General features: G+C 35.0%; 1 protein-coding gene across 10 annotated transcripts in view; it reads left to right on the top strand.

Annotated features, from left to right (window-relative positions):
• The window catches only part of DLG1 (discs large MAGUK scaffold protein 1), a 258605-nt gene that overhangs the window by 200465 nt on the left and 39915 nt on the right, over positions 1–18225 (top strand). For all 10 annotated transcript variants that reach the window (XM_073895197.1, XM_025876309.2, XM_025876298.2 and 7 more), the window contains one exon: positions 14526–14640. In XM_073895197.1, coding sequence (XP_073751298.1) covers positions 14526–14640 — 115 coding nt within the window. The remainder of the gene's footprint in view (positions 1–14525; positions 14641–18225) is intronic.

Here is an 18225-nt window from a genome sequence, read left to right as displayed (position 1 = left end):
TTGCTATTTCATAATACATACAGTTGTAAACCTCAGCATTTTAGGTCCATTAACTGAAAGGGGTAAATCCACTTACATAATGATAAATTCCAAATAAATTCACATTAACCAAACAAATAGAGACCCATATATGAAATCAGAATGCCAGTTTGTTAATTCAGTGAGAAACAAAACCTCCAATGGGGCCACGCATGCTTTCGTCTTCTAGCCAGCACATTCTTGCCCTATAGGTATGCTGTATGGAAGCCAAGTTCTCAATATTTACTAAGATACTGTCTCCTTAGTATTATAGAAGGGTTCTCATTTATATAGATGCATAAGGAATATAGACTATTTAGGTATGAGTAAAGGTAAGTCAATATCTGATCTCCCCCAGAAAACATACAAAAGCAACAAGGAAAATAAAACATACACGCACTTCTACCAACAGAACTCCACCTCACATTAAGCAAAACTTAAGATGACAGATTTAAGACCTGGACAACAAAACATAGGCAAAGGCTTGCTTACGCAGCTTGAGATCTGGCAGAAGCCACACAGAAAGAGGGAAGAGTAAAAACATGGAATGTTGAGAATTCTCAGTGGTGGCAGAACTTAGAATATGACAAAATCACTCTTTCTAAAGGTGAGGAGCCTTTTATACCTCAAAAAAATACCTTTTTGAGGTATAAAAACATCATCCTTTTAGTTTTGGCAAGACTAATGGGAATTGGAGTGAACATGCTAAAACAGAAGCCCTCCTTGATGTGGTTTGGTTTGGAGAAGTGGAGTAGTGTGTGTGACAGTCCTTTGGTTTCAAAGGCCATGAAGATACTATGCTTCCATCCCTCCTGCACCCCTTAACTTTCTGGTTCAGCCAAATAGCTGGTCCAGCAAAATCCAACTCATTCAGTAATAACTAGTTAAAAAGTAACTATCCTGGCATTCATACAAAGATATTAATAAGAAGTGGAAACAAACAGCAAAGCTTGGCAACAAATAAAAATTAGCTACACACAAAAACATTGGCATAGATTAGATGAAAATTTGATCTTAATATTTTCAACAGCTAATACATTCATTTCTTTGAAAGAAGACCACTAAATAGAAGTTTAAGAACTGTATGGAAAAAAATGGCTTCACAACCAAGAGATTGATTCTGAGATAGCAGAACCCAGGAAAGAAAAAGAAAGCATTTTCTTAAATTGAACACAAAGACAAAGAGATACTGCAGAAGAATCAATAGAGGATACAAGAGGAAAAATAAAATGAAACAAATGAGAATTTTAAAAGATGAAAGAGAAAATATTAGCAATGGAAGACAGGCAAGAATATATATGCAATAAATACATCATTAGACTTTCTAAAAAAAATTTTTGAGAGTAAGTGTTTGAAATTATACATTGAAGCAAACTTTACTGAATTAAAAGAAATGAATATTTCTATTAAAAGGACACAACATGATAGGAAATTGACTCAGAATCATCAGAATTCAGACATGTTTGCCAGAGACCCAGGTAAAAATACTGAGTTATATTTAATAAGGAGTTAAAAATTTATTGATAGGAAGAACTGCTCTAATGCTTGGTAAGCATAGACCAGAACAAGGATAGTTAACTTTACCATTTTTTATATTTAGCAGCTTTTAAATTTTTTTAAGATTTTATTTATTTATTTGAGAGAGAGAATGAGAGATAGAGAGCATGGGACTCGATCCCGGGACTCCAGGATCATGACCTGAGCCGAAGGCAGTCGCTTAACCAACTGAGCCACCCAGGCGCCCTATTTAGCAGCTTTTAAATAAGCCTAATTTACATCTGTATGCACTAGATATACTTGCCACTGATGGTTGGGAAGGGTAGGCTACCATTTTCCTAGGATAGTTATTGAATGGGCCCAAGAATCTTCCTTTCAGATTGTCTTTTTCTGTGCTTATACTGTTTTTCTTCTCTTTTGTTCTTTTTTTGAGATTTCTATACTTTTATAAGAACCTTTCTAATTGATACTTTTTCTTTAGTTGTATACAAAATTTAAACTCTTCTCTTGATGGAGCCATTTTTTTATCAAGGAGAATTTGCATTCTACTTTGATTATTAAAGTAGCTACTGTTAGTGTTTCTGTTTCCAGTTTAGACCCTTATGTTGATTACTCTTACAGATGTATTCCTTTTCCCCAACATCACCTGAGCACCAGACTTATTATGTATCTTATTTGATGTCACCAGCTGTATTTCTCCATAGTGTTTGCAACTGAGCATTCCTGAAACAATTATTTTACCATTTCAGTATATAGTACCTCCATTGATTCTTAAGCCAGAAGCCCCAGACAGAGCCCCTTTCTCAATCTCTGTGTATCCAGATACTTCCCTAACCAAAGCCACCATCCTTTCTTACCTAAACTATTCTGATAACCTCTAACAAGTCTCCTTATTCTTTCTTGATTTTCTCCAGTTCATTCTCTGTTCATCAAGCAAAATGATCTTTTTAAATACAAAGATTGCATTGTGTCATTTCCCATTTAAAACATTTTTCATTAAATGCTGAATAAAATCTAAACCCTTTTTTTTTTTAAGATTTTATTTATTTGACAGAGCACAAGCAGAAGAGGAGAGAGGGAGAAGCAGGCTCCCTGCTAAGCAAGGAGCCTGATGTGGGACTCGATCCCAGGACCCTGGGATCATGACCCGGGCTAAAGGCAGCTGCTCAACCGACTAAGCCACCCAGGCGTCCCAAAATCTAAACCCTTTAATAGGACCTGCAAGGAAGGCCCTGTGTGACTGAGCACAGCACATGTGATCACTACATGCCTCTTCTCCTTCCTTTGCTCCTTAGGCTCTAACTGTACAGGTGTTCTTTCAGACCCTTTATTGCATCATATACTATCCTAATTCTCTGATCATTCTGTACTTAGAGTGTTCTTTCTCCCGGTTCTTTGTATGGCTCGCTCTTTCTCATGATTCCATTTCTGATAGCACTGTGATATTTTTTCTTTATAACATTTAACACAGTTTATAATGAGATATTTATTTAGGTGCCTGTTATTTATTTAAACCTTGCTCTAGAGCCTTATGAAATACAGATGATGAGATAGACTCAGATAACAAAGCTAGTAATAGCTAGGATTCAGTCACCGTTCTATTACCTTCAAAATCTAGATACTTTTCACTGGGAATATTTTAATGAGTGCTTAGTCTGCCAATGTTGATGTTTACTGTATTCTTTTACCATAGCTATGGTACCATTGCCTAATAAAAACATGGTGAGTACCAGTAAAGCACAAAAGACAGCCTTTGCCTTAGGAATTCAAAAGAAAGTACTTCATGTTGCCTGGCATGAGAAAAGATACCATAGAGGGGCACCTGGGTGGCTCAGTCGGTTAAGCGTCTGCCTTTGGCTCGGGTCGTGATTCCGGAGTCCCGGGATTGAGTCCCGCATAGGGCTCCCTGCTCCGCCGAAGCTTGCTTCTCCCTCTCCCACTCCCCCTGCTTGTGTTCCCTCTCTCGCTGTCTCTCTCTGTCAAATAAATAAATAAATAAAATCTTAAAAAAAAAAAGAAAAAAGATACCATAGAATAAGATTGGGGCTTAACTGGAAACCTAAAGAATGGATAGGATTTAAATGGGCAGAGAGAAGAAATGACATCATAGGTTAAAAAAAACAAAGACCAAAAATAGAGTTAAAATTTAAAAGCATGTTTTGGGTACTTTGAAAACACCTGTCCTCCTTGCTATATTGCTACTTACGTTGTTTGTTTATAAGGCAGTGGTGCCATATAGCTTTGTTTCATTTTAATATTAATAATATATTTTTAACAAATGTATTTTTGTTGTACAGCATTTTTTCTAAAAAATATATTCCACATCATCACTGTGTAACTGCTATGAGGGCCAAGGATATAAGTTGAAGGCTCAGATTTTCTTTCTCAGTGAACTGGCCATTTTAAGAAGTATAAAAGGAGTCACCTGACACTCTGCTAATCAGTCATCTCTCTGCAGTTAGTATCTTCACTTTACTAATGATGAATCCTTTGGGGATTCTCTGCTTCATTGATAATCTGACATACATGTATTCATACAAACAGACAAAGACCAAAGAGGTAAGCTTTTGGTAGGAGTAAGTTTTTATCTTTCAGGATCTATAGCTCTAATCAAACACGGGCACTGGAATTACTATGCTAGTGTTTGACTCTGTATTCGGAAGTTACAAAATTTTGACGAATAGTTCCTGATCTATGTAGTTCAAGAGCTTCCTATGGGTTGGGTAATAGAATATAATAGAAAAATTGTGTGCTGGATATGGTACTAACCATGTTATATTTATTAACTCTTTTAACTCCCATAAAAACTATAAGGTAGGCACTGTTATCTCCATTTTACATTACAGGTGAGTAAACAAAGGCACAAAAAGTTTAAGTAATTTGCCAGTTATACAGCTATTACATAGTTAAGATTTCTTCTAGCCCCTCTGTAGAGGAGGAAAAACTTTCTCTCTAACCTTTTAGTTTCAGTTGCTGGGGCCTGCAACTTAAACTGACAAAAGACAGATTCACATGAGAAAAGGGTTTATTTTATATGCATATGAGGAGCCAGCAAAAGAAGTAGGGCTCATTAAGTGCTTATATACCTAACTTCGTATGGAAAAAGTTGAAAGGAAAACCTTCTGTCGGAAAAACAAATAGGTTTCTTTAGGAAAAACAAATGGATTTTTAGGAGGAAGTTTGTAATCATGTTGTCTATATAAATAAGAGTAGTCTTTCCTTCTCAAAGCCATAATACTCCTCAGGAGAGGGGATTTATGATAGCCTTATTTCTTTTGGTCAGATAAGGGAAGCTCTGGGAAGGCTTTTTTTCTGCATTTGTTGAATCTCCGGTGTCTTTAGTTTAAAAATAATCTTTATGACAACTCTGGGTTCCAAGTGGGTCCCCACACCCTGAAAAGCCTTAAATATTTTATCTCATTGTTCCTCAAGTACACTATATCAGCTTTCAGACCTTAAATCTAAATTTTTGGTTCAAAAAATATTGATTATATTGCAATGATATTATAAAGGAAAAAGAAATAAAAGAAAAAATTAAACTTAACATGAAACTTACTTTCTCTTTTCCACGGTTGTCTTACAAATTTGTGATCTTTTTTTCCACAAGAAAAAAATTCCTTGAAATTGATATTATTATTCCTAATTTTTAAGTGACAACTGAAATCTAGAAAAGTGAGAGGTTTGATCAGAGTCACTTAGCTTGTCTCAATTCCAAAGCTTTAATTTAAATCTCAGCAGCAGAGGTAGAGTTTTAACCTCAGTCTCCTCATTTTATTTCCATTATTTCTTCTAACAACCAAAGAGAGGAGAAGTACAGACTAAATGGAGAGGTTGTATTGGACCAGTGGCACTTCTTTGTAAACAAGCATTTGTCCTCTCTTACAGTGATTTTCTGTAGCTGGCTCCTAAATTAAATTTCGTTTTAGTCTCTTACTTTTCTTCCTGTATCTTTCTACCCTTTCCTACTACCTAACCAGCCTGCCTTCTTAACTCAGAACATTTCCCGTTTTCTTTCCTAAACCAGTCGTATCTATTCTGAGAGTTACGGCTCTCAGTTGTTAAGTTCTACATTTAATTAATATATTTCATTATAGAGTATAAATGAGTTTTATTCTTCACAGTTGGGATTGCAAGTTTAAAGAGATTCGGGGAGATACCATTTATCCCCACTCTCTTCCCCTAATTTCTTCCATCTTTTCACTTCTAGCAGAATCAAAACAAAGATTAGAAGTTGAAAAGGGGAACAAAGTGCAGAAAATAAGCTGTTAAACATTATCTCTCCTCTTATAAGCATACACATATTATTTAACTTATGGCCAGCAGTTCAGAAACTCCCTAAATATATTTCATGACCAGTTTGAAACTTTCTGAAATGCTGAATGGAGAAAACTTTCTGTATAACATTTCCGTTTTCTTCCAGTGTAGCTTTCCTGGAATGAGTTGGGGTATGATTTCTAGGAAAGGGATATAAATAACTTCACTGAAAAAAGAAATTAAACTCTCCCCCGAAAATGAAATCTAAGAAAATGTATACAGGATGGGTATACAGTGGAAATTGGTAGGGCTAAAAGTATGAATTGATTGGAACAGAAAGGAAAGTGAGGAATCTTAGCTACCTAAATGAAATGGGAGGTTTAAAGGAAAAGTAAATTTGAGGAAAGCTTTGAGGTATGTTCTGAACAGACAGATGGTTAGGAAGAATTGTTGATATTAAGTAAAGACCATAAATAGAAAAATCTGAATAGAGTAGGTGAGGCACAAATTTAAGAAATTAACAGGAATTGACTTAGCTCTCCAGTATCTTAAATGTTGAAGAGACTTTAACTGCTATTTGTAGTAACTTAGTTACTTCTTAGGAAAGAGTATTCTTCTTTACTATAAAAAGTAATGTGAAAAAATACGTTCTTTTTACAGAAGGTTTTTAAATTTCTGAAATGTAGAATGTTTTAAGTCCCTAGGGCTTTCTTTACTTCAACTGGCAAAATCACTGAAAAAAACTAATAGTGCTCCATGAAATATAATGAACATTTTATTAAAGGCATCACAGAGTTGTTAAGGCAGTAAGGAAGCACAGACATCGCTTTTGTATAAGAGCTGTGATATAATGGCTTGGAAGAGCCAAATTACCGAATTTTCAGGAATTTGGCGAAGTAGTTGTTAAATACAGTCATTATTAAAATAATGGCACCTGGCAGGCTCAGTCAGGAGAGCCCATGACTCTTGATCTCAGGGTTGTTAAGTTCAAGCCCCACATTGTAGAGATTAGTTAAAAAATAAAATCTTTAAAATAAGTGAATGAATAAGTAAATGTACAAATAAGATATTTAAAAGATTAAAATATTAAAAAGTAATAAATATTGAAAACTCATCACTTCCTAATAATCTTCTGGGACAACCACTAAAATAATGGATTGATAGAGCAGCGGGACAAATAGAAAATTAAAAATAACATAGTAGATTTAAAGTTGAATTGCCCAGAACTACCCCTCCCCATTCCCAGAAAAAAAATAAAATTGGATAGCAAAACCAAAATTTATTAACAGATCTTTAATAAAACTAGAGGAAGAGTATCTCATGAACCCCAAAATACAAGCAAGTATAAACAAGTCATCAACAGCTATGAGACCCTATAATAACCAGCATCTGTACAAGGGGAAGCAGCACAAGAAGCCCAAAAGCCAGTCAGTACTCACTAGAAAATGCAGTGGCCAATTTGAGAAACAGTATCTACAACTGTAAGGGTTTTTGCACAATCTACATTTTAAGTGCAGGGGATCTACAATAAGGTATGAGGGAGATGGGCCCTCTGCTACAATTAACCAGTGAAAGCTCCATTTCAGTTCAAACCCCTACACTAAGAGAAAACTTCTGAGAATAAAATCCAAATTGAGCAGGATAGGGATAATAGGGCCAAAGGAACTAGAAGGTATGGACGAGTGGGAGGAAAGTACACCACCAGGAAATCTTAACAGTGTATGAGATCACATCTTGGAACATTTGTCAGAAACAACAAAAGAGGGAGCTCTTTTGAGATAGATAGATAGAAAAGCTATCCTAACCCAAAATAGTCTTATCTAAAAGTTCAGGAAAACTGGGGCACCTGGGTGGCTCGGTCAGTTAAGCATCTGCCCAGGACCTCAGGGTCCCGGGGTCAAGCCCCATGTTGGGCTCCCTGCTCAGCAGGGAGTCCGCTTTCCCTCTCCCCCACCCCACCCCACCCTACCCTCGCCTGCTTGTGCATGTGCTCGCTCACTTGCTCCCTCTTTCTCAAATAAAATCTTTAAAAATAAAAATAAAAGTTCAGGAAAACTAATTCCACATAAAAATGAACAACAGAAAAGGATCAATATTGAATCCAATGGAAACCTGTTTGGAAAATGAAAATAAGGATCAGAATAACATCCCCATAGTGAAAGTATGCCAGGAAAACATGCCCATGAAATAAAAGTATCATCTTAATATTTCCAAACACGTTAAAGAATAATTGTGGAGTGTATGAAAGGACAACATAAATGAGTTGATAAAACTGAGAAAATTATTAGAAATAAAACTTTTATTTCAAAAATTAAGTTTAACAAAGAGGAGAGTCTGAGCAGACTAGTTAGAGTTCAGTCAAGGAAGTGAATGGTAGTAGACACAGAAGACTCCTTACCTACAGAGGGACTGATCCGATGAGTACATATGTGCTAAAGGTAATGTTACCTATAATTTTCATTTTTAGAGAAGTGCTAAATATGGAAAGGGAGAAAACTAAAATATAAACCTATAATACTAGGTTGGAATTGGAGCAATTGGTATAAACATAAGGTTTTCAGTTTACATAAACAAATATAGTTATAAATGTGTGTCTGTTGTACATATATAATGTGTGTGTACACATACATGCGTGCACATAATTCTCCAGCTCTGTCCACTGAGAGAGCCTGGACCCAATAGCAGTGAGCACACCTCACGCTCCGATCTTGGCTTCTAAATACTCCTCCCCACCAAAATTACCAAGGCTGTTTGGATTAATGGCCAGTTCCAGGCATGGGGCAGGGAAAGTACTAGATTATTCTGTAATATTCTGTGCCAGAAAGCAAGGAAGTGCTCAAGGGATGATGGAGATGTGTCAAAGGGACAGGATATCCAGCTTGAAAGGGTCCCCACTGGCTAAATTGAGAACAATTTGAGGTTATACTGCACTGAGTAAATTCGGAAATCATGAGTCTTTACTAATAAAAATAAGTGAATTAGTTGGAAGTTTGATGAGAATGGAGAAGTATATATGATTTCAATAACTTATTATTTGCAAAGGGAAAAAGTAATTTCACAGTAGAAAAACCTGGCAGATACAACCTCCATCAGGTGCTGAAAGTTAATAACATTAGTAATGAGACAAATCAAAATTATAAAACTACCTGCCAGGGTGCAATGGAGAGAACATAACATCTCTTCCTTGATATTCCTGCCAAATTTGCATAACCAGAATCTAATCATGTGGAAACATCAGACAAACCTAAAGTGAGAGACAGTCTATAAAATGACTGACCTGTAATCTTCAACAGTATCAAGATTACAAAGTCAAGGGAAGACCGAGGAACTGTTGTGACTGAAGGAAACTAAAAAGATCTGACAACTAAATGCGTGTATGCTCAGATATGACAACTCATAATTCAAACTAGATCATTTTGCTATACAGGGCATTATTGGGGAAACTTCAGTGGGGTGTGAGCATTAGATAGTAGTAATGTATTAATGTTACTTTTTGATTTTGATGGCTTTGTTGTTATATAAGAAAATATCGTTATTTATAGGAAATATATACCAAAGTATTCAAGGGTGATGAGACATCAAGGTAGCAAGTTACTCTCAAATGGCTCAGGAAAAACAGTTTCTGATTGCTTCGATCTTTGGAAAATATATTAATAAGAAAAGCAGAGAATAAAAAAGGATTTGAGAATGACAAAGTAGGCAAAGAATATTCAGCATACATGTGGGAGTTTCATAGGGAAAAAAAAACCAAAACAATGCGTATAGAACAAATACTAATAGTGTATAAACAAGAAAACTGTCCTGAAATTTAAAAAAAAAATCAAACTACATATCAAAAAGACATTCTATTTACCTAAGGTGATAACCAGCACTGAGAAATATTCTCATAAAATTATTGGGATTAAAAGAAAAACACACACACATACCCTGCCCTCCAACCCCCACCCCCCCAAAAGCCCCGTAGCCTCTCTGCTCTCCTTCTCTGCCTGGCTCCATTCCCCTGGGATCCCCTCACTCCCAGGACTGGTCTGTCCTGTTCCATCTGTTCAGGATGACATTGAAACTAAAAACAAATTGAGAACAAACCAAAAGTTGTATGGAAGTTTTTACTTGCTATCACTTGTTTTTAACTTCACAAATAAATGATAACAAAAATCTCAGAATAAAAAAGTAAAGAAAAAAAAATTCAGTGGAATTCCAGGCCAAAAAAAAAAAAACAGAAAACTCTTTAAAGGAAAGAAAATGAGGTAGTCATTAGAACTTCATCAGCAATGTCTCATGGGAAACACTGTAGTCAGCATACTCAGTCAAAGAAGGAAACTGAGTCAAATAGACTTTCATATATGAAGGCTGCAGTCAAATATATAAACAGATTGATATTCAGGTCACTCTGAGAAGAAAGAACAAACTTCAGACACCCAAAATGATGGGAGAGATACTGACCTAAGGGCTGGTGCTAACAATTAATTTAGTTGTAAGTAGGAGAATATATAATATGAAAAGACTGTATGCTCTGACAATTTGGATAAAGTACAGTTATCAGAAAATGGGGAAAATTTGAAGATCCCATGAAAGTAATATAAGCTTTCTGATTGCTTTAAAGTTTAAACTGGATATAAAAGGATAATATTTGAGTTTGGCTCTGTGGAGATTGCTCATGGTGGAGGGGGCAAAAACCAAACAAAAGATTACCATTAGAACAGAGGAATAAACCTTCCTAATTTTATATTTATATGTTTGTCCTTGAAATTATATAAATTTATTTAAAATATTTTATTAAATATTTATGAATATTTTATGAAATATTAAATATTGATGTTTAAAATAATACATTTATAAATGTATTTATAAAATATAAATTTAGTGTTTTTATATATACATATATATTTATATAATTCCTTGTTTTAGGAATTTAATATATATTTTTAAATCTAGGAAGGCTTGTCCTTTTGTATTTTGTGTATGTGTAAACAGACCGCACAGTGAGAGTGTGTTTTTCATAACTACTCCAAAGCTTAGTGGATTAAAACAATAACCATTTTATGGATCCTGTAGATTAGGAATTCAGTCACGACTTTGAATGGTCTTTGTGGCATAGACAGAGGTCACTTAATGGGATTCAGCTGGTGGATGAGGGTCCAAAATGGCTTTACTCCCCTTGTCTTGTGCCTTGGTGATACTGGCTAAAAAAGTTTGGGCTCAGAACACCATCATGGGACCTCTGCAGCATTGTGCTTTGAGGATTATCAGACTTCTTCCATGGTTATCTGACTTACCCCAGAACAAGCATCCCTAAAGAAACAGGCAAAAGTTTCATGACTTCTTCTAATCTAACTTTGAAAATCACATAGAATCATTTCTACCATGTTCATTTGCGTGTGAGTCAAAGGCCAGCCAGAATTCAAGGAGAGGGTGATTAGACTCCACCTCTTGATGGGGGAATGTCAAGGTCACATAGTACAAGAACATGTGGGATGCAAGCACATATCTTGGGAAAATATACTCTGACACAACTATTGATACAGAAGGTTTGCCATATATATAAATAAAGTATAAAATAATACGAATAGAACTGAGATCAAACAGCTTCAGTTATATCAAAAGTTACCTTAATTGTTCAAAGAAAACAATTTTCAGATTTGCTGATAAAGCAGAATCTAACAGTATTTTTTTCTAACAAAGAGGTAAAGGCTAAATGCAAAAGAACCATATAGCTATTACAAAAGAATGAGAGGGGCGCCCTGAGTGGCTCAGTTGGTTAAGCGGCTGCCTTTCAGCTTGGGTTATGATCCCTGGGTCCTGGGTTCGAGCCCCACATCAGGCTCCCTGCTCAGCGGGGAGCCTGCTTCTCCCCCCCCCCCCCCCCCCCCCCCCCCTTCTTTTCTCTCTCTCTCTCTCTCTCTCTCTCTCTCTCTCTGTCAAAAATAAATAAATAAAATCTTTAAAAAAAAAATGAGAGATGTCTATATATGCTACCATACAGTGTCCTTACTGTTACTGTTAGTAAGACTATTACTATACTTTCTGTTAAGTAAAATAAGCATGTTGGAAGAAATGTGTAGGTTAGTGTTTAGAAAGGAGCAATGTGTGTGTGTGTATATATATATATATGTATATATATGTATGTTTGTGTGAATATGTAATATATACATAATTATATATTACATATATATTAAAATAACAGAATAAGTATGTCTAAATATATTTACATATACATGTGTATCTGCTTGTATTATTAAAAATGGAAGAATAGGGGTGCCTGGGTGGCTCAGTTGTTAAGCATCTGCCTTCGGCTCAGGTCATGATCCCAGGATCATGATCCCGCATCGGGCTCCCTGCTCAGCGGGAAGCCTGCTTCTCCCTCTCCCACGCCCCCTGCTTGTGTTCCTGCTCTCTCTCTGTCAAATAAATAAAATCTTTAAAAAAAAAAATGGAAGAATAAACCTTTATTTTTTTTATTTTTTATTTTTTTTTTCAGAAGAGGGAAGCGGAGGTGGGTGGAGGGCCAGAGGGAGAGGGAGCGAGAGAATCTTAAGCAGGCTCCACACTCAGCGTTGTGAGATCATGACCCGAGCCAAAATCAAGAGTTGGATGCCCAACCAACTGAGCCACCCAGGTGCCCCTGGAAGAAAAAAACTTTCTTTAAATGTTTATAATAAATATTAAAAAAGCCTTTCTTTAAATGTTTATAATAATCCTTTCTTAAAATATTTATATATAGTGACCAGGACAGAGTAGGGTAGGAGAGAGGGCTAGAAGTTAAACTTTATCTTTAATATCCTTGTTTTACAGATACAACCTTGGAACTATTTTACCTACCTATTAAAAACAATGAAAAATTTAAAAAGCAGCCCCTAAAAATTGAAGTTGAAACTAAGTAAGAACAAATGAACCTAAATGTATATCCAATTGGCAACAGTAACACCTAGGGAGGAACTACGCAGAGTCACTTTAAAACAGCCATTAAGGGGCGCCTGGGTGGCTCAGTTGGTTAAAGCGACTGCCTTTGGCTCAGGTCATGATCCTGGAGTCCCAGGATCGAGTCCCACATCGGGCTCCCTGCTCAGCAGGGAGTCTGCTGCTCCCTCTGACCCTCTTCCCCCTCGTGCTCTCTATCTCCCATTCTCTCTCTCTCAAATAAATAAATAAAATCTTTAAAAATAAATAAATAAATAAATAAAACAGCCATTAAACTGTATATATCTCTCTCTCTCTATTAGACCATGCTCTAAGTAAGATAAAAAGAAGTAGGGAAAGTAATTAGCTGTTTTCAGTAATGATGTCATGGTCTTAGTTGTTGGTGTTATTTTAAAGCTGTTGTGAATGTAATAGTGGATAAAATTTTAAGTCACCATGCAGAACTCTGTTATTCCCAGTGTCTTAAGAACTAGAATTACTCTTATGCAAGAAAGCACATACAGATATGATCGAATAGATTAATTAAAAATCTAACGGTCTTAATTTTTAATTAGAAGAACCAGTTTAGGGGCATCTGACTGGCTCTGTCAGAGAAGCATACCACTCTTGATCCAGGGGTCGTGAGTTCAAGCCCCACGTTGAATGTAGAAATTACTTAAATAAATAAAACTTAAAAAAGAAGAAGAACCAGTATAAACTCACAGTTCACTTTATATTTTTATTTATATCTCCATCCATCAGTCTGCCTGTATCTTAGCTGTGTCTACGCAAATAAGGTTTGCCATGAGTTGTTAATTGTTGAATTGTAATGGATACGTTATACTGTCTACTAACGTTTATATTTTAAATTTCCTATTATATTTTTAAAGGACAATAAAATAACATTTTATTACATATTAATATGAGAACTTTTAAATGTTTTTGAGTTTTTTGATAAATTGTTACTTCAGTTAATCTTAGTACCCATAAAACAAACTTGATAACTATGGTGAAAGGAAGAATAACTCCACAATAATCATGCTTACTCTTACTCTGTCTTCTTAAATTATACAAACTCCCAAGCAAGGGATTTGCTCTTGATAAAAGCCTGGTTTTATAAGAAAATCTGATGAGCACTAACCTAATTTCTGTAAAATAATTTGTTTATTATAAATAGAGAAGAAGGTATAAAAGTGTGTAAGTGTATAATTGCAATATATTTGAAAAAGTGCCTAAGGTTTTAATAGATTTGGTGGTTTTTATGATATAGTCTAAAATAGTTCATCTTCAAAATCATACCTGTTTTTATATAAAAACATTCTTAAAATGTTTACTCAAATTGCTTTGTGTCTTATTTTGGCATTTTGAAAATTTATAAATTACAAAATGAATTGAAGTAAATTTAATTTATTAATTTTTAAGGCATATTTTTGCTGTATTAAAGGCAGTAAACAGCATCTATTACAAATCATTATAGGATTGTTCTTTTTAAGTATAAAAATCAGAATAAATTACGAGTTTTAGTTTTTAAAATTTACAGTTAAATTAGATAGTAATATGAGATTGATACTGGTATTCGATGCATGAAAGTTGTCTTTTAATTGATTAAATGTGATACGAACTTTAAAATAGCATATGAAAAAGTTCTCATTCAGCCAATTCTAACTTATGGTACATTTAGAAAATTGTTAATTTTTTTTTTTGAAGTTTGCATTTTGGCCAAAATCTTATATAGGTTACTCTATTAAGGTTCTAACCACATTTAATCAAAAAAAGACAGCTAACACATTTAATACTTTATTTTCAAGTAACTTATTTTTTAGAATGTAAAGTATAAATTTTATTTTTTTTCCCATCAGAATACAGTCGTTTTGAAGCCAAAATACATGACTTACGGGAGCAGATGATGAATAGTAGCATTAGTTCAGGATCAGGTTCTCTTCGAACTAGCCAGAAGCGATCCCTCTATGTCAGGTAAATTTTTTTACTTCTAATTATGACAGTCCTTATTTATGCATGCAAAGTCCTTCACATTTTTACTATGACTGAGTTAGTTTTATTCCAGAAAAATACATTGCAGGGGCTCCTGACTGGCTCAGTCGGTGGAGCATGCAACTCTTGATCTCGGGGTTGTGAGTTTGAGCCCCATATTGGGTGTAGAGATTATTTAAAAATAAAATATTAAAAAAATATATATATATTGCATACCAAGGAAACATTATTTTATGATTGATTTCCTGAGTGTGTCTTTCAAGAGTTGGAATGTTATTATAATTGTATTAATGAAAGTTATACAACCTCTTTGAATAATAATGAGTGACTGACTATACTGTAGCTTGGTATGTCACAACATCCAACACTTACTTTAACTTAATATTCTTCATAATAAAATGTTCTCTGAGTAACATTTAATTTTTACAGCAATTTCCGTAATAGCAAAGAGAGCATGTGTAAGTAATAGCTTAAAATATGAATAGCCTCAGTAAAGTACACAGATTCAGGAAACTTCTACATGTATTTTTTGAATACTTGGGAGAAGCCAAGCTTGTTATTCTTCTATAATTGATTAATGTGATAGAATAAATCTAATAATAGTAAATAGATACCATTAGTATATAAACTGTTCTTTTTTATTTTACTGGCTAATAGGACTTAATACAGATGACCTATTTGTATTCTGTATACATTTTTTTAGCAGAGCTTTTACTCAGCACTTTATTATACTATTATTTTAACTTTAATAGATGACTACAGGTAATCTCTACCATTCTTCATTATTTTTCATTCCTTCTGATACTATGGGAGAACATTTCCTAGTATGTTTTATTTATTGTTCTGATGAGAGATGATATATGTTAAGTAAAGTCAGCAAGTATCCCGTACATGTTTGCATATGTGTATAAAAATATTTATACAAACAAGCGTGTACTCTGTACTTGTTTACATATGATATGACTTAGTCTCTCAAATAATTTTATTCTGTGATATATAATAAAAGGAAATTTTTCTCACTTTCTTCACTTGTTCTTTTCCTACCCCTTTCGTTCCTTCTGCCTTACCAATGATCTGGGAATCCTTAGTGTATCAGATTTTTCTTTCCTTCCACTAATTCTTGCAATATTTATTAAATTCTTCTGTTCCAGAGTCCTTAAAGTATTTTATGTGATATTGATATCCACAGAAAAAGGAATAACATTTCTGTGTATACTCTCCTTTTTTCATTTTCTTCTTGTTTTTCTAATTTTAGTATAATTAGGTGTCGCCTTTAATAAGTGATCATTAAAAACTTAAAAAAGCATAAAGATCAAAACATTAGGTTATACTTGTTTTAGGTACATTTAATGAATCATCTTTCCTTTTTATTTTTTGAAGAAGTAAATATCTTTACAAGTTATATATTATCAAAAAACTTAATGGAAAATAACTGTCACCTCCCAGCAATCCCCAGTTTCATTCTCTAAAAATAATCATCTCCATTTTCTTAGCAAACTCCCTTGCCTTTCCCTCCACATTTCTAGATAATATGCATATACTGCTGTTCTCTAGTTTACCAACTTTGGACATTATGGATTTATTGTCATAGTAGATAACAACTTTCTCTTTCATATCAAATCATTCTGCCTCTTCCTCTGTCACTCAAATATAGTGCCATCACTGTTAATAAAATTAATAGCATTTAGAGTTATGTGACTATGTAGTTATCTGTCATTACTCAAGTAGTATATTATGACCATGCTTCCTTTCTTTTGCAACCCTTCATTTTTCTTGAGCATAATAATTGTGTCATTTTTATTTGCTTAATTGTCCATGTACCTATTATTAAATATCTTTATCTTACATAACTCTATTGAGTTTTTCACATGATGAAACGTGGTTGCACATACCATCTTATCACTTCAGATTTTTTCCATCTTTTTTTTTCTTTTTTTTGAGAGAGAGAGAGAGGGAAAGGAGATGTGTGTGTGAGCCACGGTGCAGGGAGAGGCAGAGGGATAGAGAGAATCTTAAGCAGGCTCCTTGCCCCGTGTGGAGCCTGACATGGGGCTTGATCTCATGACCCTGAGATCATGACCTGAGCTGAAATTAAAAGTGGGATGCTGAACCAGCTGAGCCACCGAAGCACCTCAGTTTTTTCCATCTTTCTGCTTCAGTTGGACTAGTTGCTCTATAGACTTGCTGTATAGTTCTCACATGGGACTTGCCTTTGCCACTGCCTTTTAGCTCTCTGCTGTGTCAGAGTCTGGTTTTGAGATGGCACCTTTTCTTTCTCAACTTACTTTTATTTTACCAAAGCACATTCTTCAATAAATTCTTGAGGAAAGGTTGTGTGGGGGATACTTTTTGAATCTTAGCATGTCTGAAAATGACTTTATTTTGCCTTCTCCTTCATTGAGAATTTGGGGTGTGGAAGAGGATGTATTACCCTATTTTATTTTCTGAAAGCCCCTTCTTATTTACTAGATCCTTGTTTTGTCATCCTCTTTTTATCTCATAGACATAATATCTTCTCATGTTGCTCTAATATTTTCTTCTGCTTCTCAAATTCTCTGCTTTCTCTGTATTTCTTTTTCCTAGTTTACTTGTTTTCTTGTATTTTGTATATGAGGCGATCTTTAAATATTTAGTGATCCTTATGAATAGAGAATGAAGCTAGTGGATTTAACTAGAAAATAATTATCTTTGTTCATTGCCATCGCCCACCCCAGGTCATTCTTTTCTTTGGGGTCATTAAATATCTCTAGAAAAGAATCCTTAATCCCTTGCCTGCAGTATTAAACCCCAAGTTGCTAGAATTTCAGTTTTCAGTGTGCAGATTCCTTTTTAATCTGTCTGTTTTTAGGGGCGCCTGGGTGGCTCAGTTCGTTAAGCCTCTGCCTTTGGCTCAAGTCATGATCTCCAAGTCCTGGGATTGAGCCCCGAATCAGGCTTCCTACTCAGCAGGAAGTCTGCTTCTCTGTCTCTCTCTCTCTCCCTCTGCCCCTCCCCACCACTCGTTTTCTATTTCAAATAAATAAAATCTTAAAAAAAAAAATCTGTTTTTAGCCTCCCCACCAAGTTCCAAAGTACAGAGCTTCTCAGATTCAATTTCTTTAGAAACTAAACCTCTTGTCTTCTATGGGTTTGGGAACAAGAGAAGGAATCTGGAGGGTCTAAGTGCTATATGAAGTGTTTCTACCAGTTCTTCTGTTTTCACTGCTGTAACTCACCTCTGCCTAGCTGGATTCTGTACACTTCTGCTTCTGAGCATTTCTAGAGTCTTGCGGAGTAAATTATTTCAATATCCCTCTCTTCAGACACCCCATTTAAGCTTCCTCTAATCTGCAGCAATGAATAGGCCAACCCTAAGATCCAGCAATAGCACTACTAGGTATTTACCCAAAGAATACAAAAATACTAATTCAAAGGGATACTTGCCCCCCCCCATGTTTATAGCAGCATTATCTACAGTAGACAAATTAGGGAAACAGCCCAAGTGTCTATCAACTGATGAATAGAAAATGAAGTTATGGTGTGTGTGTGTGTGTGTGTGTGTGTGTGTGTGTGTGTGTGTGTGTGTGT

This window comes from Callorhinus ursinus, unplaced genomic scaffold (assembly GCF_003265705.2).
Source record: "Callorhinus ursinus isolate GAN/ISIS: 27379988/994484 unplaced genomic scaffold, GSC_fseal_2.0 scaffold1, whole genome shotgun sequence".
Taxonomy (NCBI): Eukaryota; Metazoa; Chordata; class Mammalia; order Carnivora; family Otariidae; genus Callorhinus; species Callorhinus ursinus.
This window is presented reverse-complemented; position numbering and strand designations above follow the sequence as displayed.